The sequence below is a fragment of the Uloborus diversus genome, chromosome 4, assembly GCF_026930045.1.
Source record: "Uloborus diversus isolate 005 chromosome 4, Udiv.v.3.1, whole genome shotgun sequence".
In the NCBI taxonomy this organism is placed as follows: domain Eukaryota; kingdom Metazoa; phylum Arthropoda; class Arachnida; order Araneae; family Uloboridae; genus Uloborus; species Uloborus diversus.
Window position 1 is genome coordinate 194,630,211 of NC_072734.1, and position 10,856 is coordinate 194,641,066.

The 10,856-nt window shown below is 34.3% G+C and overlaps 1 protein-coding gene across 1 annotated transcript in view; it reads left to right on the top strand.

The window, feature by feature from the left end:
- LOC129221086 (uncharacterized) overlaps nt 1–9,584 on the top strand; it is a 31,534-nt gene extending 21,950 nt beyond the window's left edge. The window contains exons 7-8 of the mRNA XM_054855526.1: nt 6,722–6,817; nt 9,565–9,584. Of these exons, the coding sequence (XP_054711501.1) occupies nt 6,722–6,817; nt 9,565–9,584 (116 nt within the window). The remainder of the gene's footprint in view (nt 1–6,721; nt 6,818–9,564) is intronic.
- The last annotated feature ends 1,272 nt before the right edge of the window (nt 9,585–10,856 follow it).

Below are 10,856 nucleotides of genomic sequence, written 5' to 3' on the forward strand. Positions count from 1 at the left end.
CATAGTACAGGACAGATTACGGAAAAGTCGGGGAAATATCAGGGAATTTTGAAGAAATAACAAAGTTCAGGGAAAATTGATTAAATGAAGAAAAAACTCCCCCCCCCCCCTGAATTATCAATTTAAAAAAACGTAAAATAGGTGCGATTATACCCTGCCGTATATTAGTGCATCTCTTTCACTCAACGTCAAGATACTGATTTTTAAGTTGTTAACCCCAGGATGAACTTCCCTAGATTGCTTCTGTGTCTGTAAAATTGTTTATTTTATGTAGTTTGAATTTTCCTTCCAATTCATGCTATGTAAAATAAACTACCCTACAGGCAAAGATGAAGCCATCATTAATGCCTTAGCTTCCTTGCCTTTACTCATTGTTTTGAAGTAATTACCGAACTGTAATTACAATTTCAAGAAGAAATATTTGTTTCTATCAGTATTAATTTAAGAAACAAAGTTCATGTTCTTAATTTAATTGCTAAAATTGAAAGAAAATCAACTTTGTTGTTGCCTTTGTATCACTCATTGACGCCTCATAGTTTATTAAATGTTTTTTTCAGACTTCAAAAATTCTTTATTTTCAAACAAAGTTTTATATATAATATGTATATTGAAATTAGTTGTTTTTTGCATTTCAATGTTTGTTACAAAAGTAACCTAAGATTTTTTTTCTCAACAAATAATGAAATTATTTGACATTGCAAATGTTATGTTACTATTTACTCATTATATTAATAGTTAAAGTTGGCATTTTAACTATTAAAAAAAATATTTTTTTAATAGTTAAAATGCTTTATTCATTCATTAAAACCTAATAGCTCAATATGACTGCTTGTTAAAAGGGTTCAATTTGTTTTACATAAATACCTACTTTACTGTTCATATTTTTTAGCTTGATCATTTTGTAAAATTTACCTTGCATTTTTAAAAACATGAAGCGAAACAAATCAATTTTTTTTAAAGAAAATAATAAATTTTAGTTCAAGTGTGGGATACCTAAAAGTTTTTGAAAATCCGAATAAATGTTTTTGTGGTGCATATGGTGTGTGGAATGTAGGGGCAACAGAAATTTCTCTGTTGCTCAAACCTTGCCAACACAAGATTGTTGAAGTTTAAAATTAAGTGTTTAACTTTTATACGGAATTGGGCTTTGAACAATACTAAAAGTTTCACTAAAAGGAAAAATGATCCATTAGTTAATAAAATTTGCAAATCTAAAACTTGAATTCGCCATCTAGCTGTCATTTAAAAATTTAGTGAAAGAGTTAAAACATTCGATACCTTCTTTGAGGTAAGACATTGGTTTTAGACATTTGTGATGTAATTTCAAAGGAATAAAGAAAAAGAGAATGCACGTTTTTCGATCTATGTTACATTAATTCCCTTGGCAAATATAGAAATATTTGCATTAAAGAACGTTAAAAGAATTGATTAATCTTTTGTGTCATGTAAGTAAAGATTACTTAATTTTTCTTGTGTAGTAAATTTCAAAGCATGAGATACAGAGGCCAACATCACAATATGGGCAGAAGTACCAACTTTCCTTCTTGTATCTCTGTAATTACATTTGAAATGGACTGGTACTGCCATCTGGTGTATAAAAATAGAAATAAAACGAGATCCTGGCAAAAGAAATTAATCTGTTTTAGCGGGGAATTCAACTGAAACGGGTTCGATCGAATCAGAAACGGTCTAATTTCTCCTTCGAATTCATACGTTTTCGGAATCGTTTGATTTTTGCACTTCAACTTGCTTTTTGACGTTAGATCGAAACGCGTAGGGTTGCAATCGAATGTTTCCCTCGCTCGACATTTCATCATGTGGCCGAAGTTTGAGGCAGCCAATCACAAAATTGAATGAGGGAATGAAGTTACCTGTAACTGCAGCTGTTGTCCTTGTTTACATGTAACTTGTATCACAAACAATTGTTGTTTTTATTGTTTTTTAGTTATAATAATAGCTTATCTCAATACATTTTGCTTTAAGTTGAAACTTTAGAAGTATTTGGGGGGGGGGGGGTAAACACAGCTCTGATGCAATTTTATTTTTACAAAGCACAATTATTGTGAAAAATGTCAACGGAAAATCATGGACTTGAAAACTCTGAATATAACAGATACCCTGCTCATAAAACTTCGAAACAAAAAATCTTTTCTATCACATTTTGATTGTTCAGTGGTGTATTACCTCTATTAAAAGCAACAGCACAGTTGAAATTTAATGTGAAAAGTTATTAATTGCAAATTATTAATTTATTTTTACACTTATGATGTGTATGTTTTCTATACAAAAGTAACCTTTTAAATAATTAGAACTTCATTTTATCATTGGATTTAATATTTTTACGAAACAAATGACAGTTAAATTTTCAGTGTTCTGTAAATATTTAATGTTGTTAAATTTCTTTTCACTGATTTATTTATTTATAAGAAATATTACTTTAAAAAAAGAGCGAGAACATTTGGTTTAGAAAATAACAAAAAATGCAATTTACGAGTAGCAGTGTAATTGAGAGAAAGAGGCAATCAATAACCAAGTACGGCAGAACAATATAAAAAAATATTTTACCCTTGAAATACTTCCTGCTTTTTTTGTAAATAGCATTACAACTTTTTTAAATCAGTCTTCACAAAAATTACACTCCTCCCCCTTCCTCCAAAAAAAAAAAAAAAAAAAAAAACAGTTCCTGTAATTAGCCATGCAATATTGCTTTAAACAATAACTGCCATTAATTTTAAATTTATCAAAATTATAGAAACTGCGTAATTAACATTGTTTTCAATAAAACAAAACATCTATTACAAGTACAAACTCGTTTATTGCAGATTTGTGCTACACAATTTCTAACATTTGCGTGCCCAAATGCGGAATTATTAGTTTCCTTTGCTGTCATCATCAGTAGCTTTGGCACTCATACTTGGAGATCAAATGTAAGAAACATAGGTACAACCCGACCGTCTCTCAACAACTCCAATAGGGAAGTTTTTGATTTCTCTATTTTATTTTTATATGATCGAGTAACATGTATGAACATCATAGGTGAAAAAAAATTTTGCGATACGATAAGTAGTTTTTTTTAAATTCATTTTTAAAGTTCAAGCGCTTGTGACGTCAAATGGCATGGGAAGTGACATCATGCGCTCTTCCGATAGGGGAGAAGTCGAAGGTCACGCATTTGACTTCGAAGACGAAACGTAAAAGGCTCATCTTCTCGCATTTAACTCCTCGCGTTTCTGGAACATTAAACCTCTCATCCTCTGGGAAATATTCGAATACCATCATTGATGTTACACGAGGAAGATTATTTAGATTGTGCTTTAACGAATCCGGCCTCCATAGTGTGTTCAAAAGGATTATTGAATTTCTAAAAAATAAAAATATCAGCGCGCTCAAAATGTTCCTAGCGAAAACAAGGGATCTTCGGCGGAAGGCTGCCCATTCGCGCCCTGTGACGTAGGCTCGTGACGTTTCAGAAGAGCGCACTTTTGCGCGTGGATTTTTAAACATTCATTAAAAATCAACCACGGTGTTTTAAAATTCGGCACTGGTGAATTTTTTAGTTTTGAGGGTCAATTAACAATATCCAATAGCCAAAATATGAACATTTAATAGGTTGCAACTTCCCTATTGTTTGCAGTAAATGTCACACACCTAAATTAAAAAAAGAAGGAGAACAGTATCAATTCATTATCAAAACACACAAGGCCGTCCACAGATGTTGGATATGATTTTTAGATGTTATAGAGCTAATAGCCTACAGCTAAGCTGAAAATTAGGCAACTCATTTCCAACTGAAAATTTGAGGGAGTGGTCTGCCCGAAGAAAATAAAACATGAATCATTCTTTACACTGAAAAACATTTATTTAACATATTTTAAAAAATGGTTACAATACAATAATTTGGTCCTCCGAGGAAAAATTAAATTATGTTAAATCAAAAGATCTTACAATAAGTCCATGCAGGTGTCAAAAAGTCCTGTCGATGTTCCATAGCGAATCCCCACAGGTAGAAGGACGGCGTCGCAATATCCCCAGAATTGCACGCTGGTCAGTTCACACCTTATGAGCCAAGTTCACCATATCAGGAAAAATATCGAAGATGGACACAATCCTTTTTCTTTGGAGACCAAATGACCCACTTAAATTGGACTATAACTTTTCACTTTTATGGACGTCATGGCAGCACGCGCTTCCAAAACTGAAGACATCATTAGCGAATCATTCAGAAAAGATCAGACCTCACCTGAGAGGCCAGTAGCAAAAACTTATGATGACATGGACGAACACATTTACAAACACAAACAACACAAGACGAGGAGACAAGTGAGAGAAAAGAGTAGCCATCGAGCTACGGCCGGTCAAAGTATTTATAGCCAGATCCGACCTTGCTCATAATAATGTGACGTTACCTTATTTGCATATTGCAAGAACAACTCAACCCGAAAAAACGCAGCTTGCAGGTTGCACAATTCTTATTTAATTCAACATTCAGCACCCAACACCTCAACATGGTTTTCTCATGTGATCAACATGTGCTTTGTCGGAAGTTTACCGACGTCTGCCGAATGACGGCAACCAATCATAGCGTGCCACATATTTTTCCGAACACTTCCGATTCAAACTCGGACATTTGAGTGTCGGTGGCACGTGGATGGGATTTCCCGTGCAAGGTTTTTCCCGGAATGGCAAAAGGTAAGTTACAATTTTTTTTTAAACAATATTGGTGAAATCCTTCACGAAACAAAAATAAAGGCATTTAGCACAACAACAGAGATTTTGGGGCCCATCACAAAATGAGTTTTCCCGCCCCTCCCCCCCCCCTGTATTGTTTACTTCTTCATTCCAAGCCTAGTTTTGAAGATATTGGGCCCCTATCGGGTGCGGGTGTCCCTTCAAACTCCTGTGCACACTCCTGGTAACAAATGAACATTGAGTAAAGTTATCCCGCCGTAAACATACATGTCAAAACAACAAAACTGTCTACGGTAGGATACTACTGTCCGACCATCGATCACATGGAAAGGCTAATATCCGGTTTATAGTCGAAAATGGACGTATCTATTAGTTTTATAGGGGTGTTAGTTGGTTTGTCACAGATGTGCACTTTTGCCTCTCTATTATTTAGCCTTAGTTTTGTAAAAATGAAATTTGTTCACAGCAGCATATTTTAAATCTAAAGTATATTCGATCCATATTCTTACGGCAAAAATTAATTGATTTATTTATTCACAACGAAATTTTGAGCTTACCATTTTGCTTTTACGTTTCTGAAGGAAATGAAAATATTTCCTTTTATTTTTGTTGTTTCCATGGTATCTATTTTTGTCTTCCATTATTTTATTTTAGAGAATGCAATAAATGAGTAAGGCACTAGTGACATTGTAAAACGCGTGCATCAAAAGCCCATCGTTATTTTCCCATCTCACCTGCTAGATTCATTCAGATGGGATCGTCTTTACTCGGCAGATTGCCAAATTACATACAATCCATGGTCAAACAGTAGACTAGATTTTTTCTTGGCAGCAGGAAAATAAGCTGACAGCAAGCGAAATAAGTAGTTCCCAGCACTGTGTCGAGGTTTGAAGAGATATTAGGCATTTTACTTTAAATACATAGTTAATTTGTCAAACTGGTGCGTGTTTTTTCTTTTTTTGCTATAACTTTTTTAATTAATAATTTCAATTTTACAAGCGGGAGTCTTTTGTAAATGTGTTAGAATTGAACGTGCCAGCCAATAACTCAAAAACAATTTTCAATCTCTTCTGATTCGCCAAGTAGGTAGATATAATTTTGGTAAATTACTGCCCATTAGCTAGGGCTAAGGCAGAAATATATGAAATACACTGCCAGCTCAGTCATTTTAGCCGAGGACTGCAGTTTCGTACTTATTAGCACTCGATTTGTTTGGCACCCTTGGCTTCCTTAAGAGGTTTTCCACCTCCAGCTCAGTCACTTCCTGGGTCGGGCTGTTGAGTGCTAATAAGCACGAAACCGCAGTCCTCGGCTTTAATGACTGAGCTGGCAGTGTATTTCAGATAGCTGTAGTTGGGCCAACCCTAACCTGGCAATAATGCAATACTGAGATTAGGATCTGTGTAGCCTTCACAATGCTGCCAGGTTAGGTTTGCCCCAACTATAGTTAGTATAACATTTTATCTGCTAACTCGATTTTTCTACCGAAACTCATCACTTGACTCTCAAGAAAGAAAACAAATTTATTGGTGAAAAATATATATTTCAGAAAGTTGTATGAATTATTTTGAATATATTAATCAATAATTCCAAAATTAGTGTCGTAAAATGAATCAAAATAGATATAATCGAGTGTTATCTCGATATAAGGTCACCCTTCCAGACTGTTTGAAACTGATCTGAAGTGGGTGACCTCATAAACAATTTTTGTCATTTGTCTACAGTTCCTTTTAAGCTTCATATGTTCGAATATCTAGTGCTGTACCCAGTATTCAGTATAGCGTTGCTCAGAGCAACATTTAATTCCAGAAATAACACTAAAGTACCATACTGTTGCTCTACTGACCGTTCTGCTAACATTTTTTGACTTAAAAAAAAGGATTTTTTCAACCGTCTAAAATGGTTCCCCCCTTAAAATCGAGTCTAGATGAGAATCCACCCTCCAAAACTACATGGGACTCTGTTTGCGCTCAGATATACCATTTTTGGTGGTGGTTGGAAATGTTTTGAATCCTTTCTTTTTGACTTTCAGGTCCATCGGACCTGGTACGGGTCCCAAAGTCCGTCTTGGATGGCATCCATGCCGAGCTGCGGCAACTTCGCGAGAAAATAGCCTCCAATGACCAGGGTAAGTTGATTTCTCACTCAAAGGCTAAACGTTTTATCTTCCTCCCCCTCATGGGCGGATTTATGGGGGTGCAGAGCGGGGCAATGCCCCTCCAGTTTTGGGAGGACTTTATGTAGTAACAACACATCTTCCAAAACTTTTTAAAAAAAAATCATTTTTTCGTTTTCGAATAGTTCAGAAGAGCATGGGTGGCTTTATAGGGGGGGGGGGGGCAAAGGGGGCAATGCCCCTCAGTTTTGGGAGGAATTTATGTAGTAGCAACACATCTTCCAAAAATTAAGAAAAAAAATCAGCATTTTTTCGTTTTTGAATAGTTCAGAAGAGCATGGGTGGATTTATAGGGGGAGAAAGGGGGCAATGTCCCCCAGTTTTGGGAGGAGTTTATATAGTAACAACTTATCTTCCAAAATCTTACTACAAAAAAACTTTTCTGAAGGGAGAAAAGAAAAAGAAAAAACCGAACATTAAATACAAATAGTACAGCTGTCACTAGGGTACTGAAAATGTGTCTACATTCACTATTTTGGACTGAAAACCATTTGGGCAAGTATATGAATGAAATTATAGGCTAAACAAGCTATGCATTCTGCTGCAACACTTATAATAATTGACTCGATCTACTCGTTACGATTTGTTTTCTCTCTTTTCAGAATGTTTTTCAATTTGCGTGATTTCAAAAACTAATGTTTTGGGTTGTTACAGACGAAAGATTTTGAAGAACCTACTGGATTCACACGTTCAAATGAAATTGGTTGATTTGAAATGTATGCTATTGCAAAAGAAGTACATAGCTAAAAGGTTTTTGTACAGCAAAATACTATCAAATGTAACAGTTAACACCATACTCAACGAATGTATGTAACAATGAAACAAAAAACCAATCTAACCAACCAAACCTTGAAAATAATTAGACAAGTCTTTGAAACTCCTTAGCAAAGTGTGCTTCAATTTTATTTCTTATCAAGTGTATAAATTAAGAATTGTTCCAATGGGTGGTATGTTACTCTCTTGATACCTATTCTCTAAATCTGTGCACCATTTCTTTTAAAGTCTTAACTTGCATCATAAAGCACTTTTAAAGCGCAAAACTTTAAAAAAAACCCTTATCAGACTTCAAAATGCAGCACTTTATGTCCATTTTATATAATTTCCTCCGGGGGAGTAACCCCCGGGCTCCCTAAATTAGAGATATTCTATATCCTACTTAAAAGGGAGCCCTACGTCACTCTCTTAATACCAGCCCCCTCTCTTTTAAGGTCAATTCAATAAGGACAGCATGATTACACACAGTAATGAAAACGACACATAAAAAGTAAAGAATGGCCATATGCATCACAGAAAACAGACAAAAAATGGGAGAGGGGGGAGGGCAATTAAAAATGTTGCTCCAAAAAAAAAAAATCCTGCCCCCCCAGGAACTCAGTCCTAAATCCGCCTATGCTCCCCCTTTCAGATCAACTGAAACCGTAAAGCCTCATTTGTACTGCTTTCTGTTTCGAAAGATGCAGGAATCACTTAGTATGACTTGATTTAAAAATGGGGAATGTTTGATTCCTTAACACAGTCGAACACCGCTGTAGTGAACTTGGGATATAACAATCATCCGGTTGTAACCAACCTTTTAAATGCTGCCAACTGAAGTCCTATGTTGACTGAGGTACTTTCAAACACTTATAACAGAATTTTTCGAACATCACTTTGTATGACTTGATTTAAAAATGGGGAATTTGATTCCTTAATCAGGGGGGGGATTCAGGAATCAGGGAATCAGGGAACTTTATCATCAGGGAAATATCAGGGAATTTTGAAAAAATAAAAAAAAAATCAGGGAAAATTGATTTTATGAAGAAAAAAATTTTTTTTTTTGCTTTACGAAATTAAGTACTCTAATTCCCTACGCATTTTCCGCCAATTATCTGTTCTAAAAAAAATAAAATTATTGAGGTGTGATTATACACTGCCTCATATTAGTGCATCTATTTTTCTCAACATCAAAGTATTGGATCTTACTTATTAACCACAGGAGGAACTTCCTAAGATTGCTTCTGTGTCTAATAGGTTGTTTATTTTACCTAGCTTGAAATTTCCTTATACACTTTCAATGCTACGTAAAATAAACAACCATACAGGCAAAGAGGAAGCCTTCATTAACGCCTTAGCTCCTTTGCCTTTATTCCATTGTCTCAAAGTAATTAAGTACTGTAATCATGATTTCAAGAAGAAATCTTTGGTTTTTGAATTAATAATATAAAGGCTTAAAAATTATTACTTCACGTTTTTAATTTAATTGCTAAAATTGAACTTTCAATAAAAAAAACTTTGTTTTTTGCCATTATACTGTTTGTTGTCACTGCAGATTATAAAGGTTTTCTTTTCTTCAGACTTAAGTAATTCTTTAATTTTATAACCAAGTTGTATTCTTCTTTTATATATTTTGAAATTAACTAGTTATTTTTTTTCTTGCATTTCAAAGTTGTTTGTTACAAAGACAATCTAAGATTTTTTTTCGTTACATACTGAAATCATTTGAAAAAAAGTTAACTTGTGTACTTAAGTGAATATCTTTATTTTTTTATTGTTAAAATGCTGTATTCATGCATTAAAGCCTATGTTCTTGATTAGAGAAAAGCTCCCTATGAATGCATGTCAAATGGTTTCATCTGTTTTGCATAAATATGTCTATTAGTTATATAAGAATTACTACATTACTTCTATTCTTTCACTATTACTTGTTATTCTTGCAACAGTTATTAAACTGAAAACTTAGTTAAAAAAAATTTCAATTATGTTTAGTTCTATCATAAATACACGTATGTTTTTAAGCGTAATTCTAATAGTTTTTTAAAATTCTTATGTTAAGTGGTTTCTGGAAGTAAAGTATTTTTTTTTTCAAATTTTCTATAATCTTTCCATTGTATAAAAATTTAATATACTGTTTTGTAGTCCCCCCCCCCAAAAAAAAATTGTCTTGGCTTTTTTTTTAAATTATTTTATTATAAAAGCTGCATCTTTTTAAAATATATCTTTATTTCATCAACTTTACACAACTTAAAATGTTTAAAATACTGCATTTTATACAAACATACAATGGATTTCAAGTAGAGCAAAGAAAGAAAACCATTATCATTGGTAACGTAAATCAGGGAAATTTGGTGAACTTAATCAGGGAAATCAGGGAAAAGTCAGGGAACTTTTTTTCACAGTTCCTGTCGCCACCCTGTTAATACAGTCGAACCCCGCTATAGTGAACCTGGGATATAACGATCCTCCGGTTGTAACGAACCTTTTAAATGCCACCAACTGAAGTCCTATGTTGGCTGAGGTACTTTCAAACACTTATAACAGAATTTTTCCAACAAGTTACGACTGCTTTCCGCGATTGTAAAATCAGGGAAGTTTTCGGAGCTAAATCGGGTTATTGTCGAGGAACTGTTTTCTCCAGGATTGTGTTGCCACCATGTACAACTTGACCTGAGCACGCGAGAAATATTCCGTGCCTTCTTGGAGGTCTGATAGCTTTCTCTTTTCTCGGCAGTTTTGGCGGAGTTGAGTCGTGAAAAGGCCGACCTAGAGGCTCGCCTCGAGGAGCGTGAAAGGCGCAGGAAGGAGCTCAGACGCCGGGAGCCTGTACCACGGGAACCCGAACCCGGTAAGTTGCGACAACTGTTACTTTCAGTAACATCTGTTAAATTCTGATTTTTTTTAATAAAAAAAAGTTGGATTTTCTTTATTTAATAAAGACTGTTTTGATCTGTTAAACTGTGAGCTTTTAAAAGTGCTCAGCTTATTAACTTTAAGTGGAAGCTCAACCAGGACGTATGATACTTCTTGAAAAAACATATTTATCTTGTGCAACATCAAGAAGAGCCAAATTTAAAAAGTAACTTGTTTATTATGGCTATGATATATACAATGACATGTTAAAGGAAATATTGGGAATACGCTCTTTACAATATTAAGTAGCTCATAATACTTTAAATGACTTCTGAAGCTAACATTCTAAGTCAAAGTATGAAACGTTAAACATACTGAGCTATGA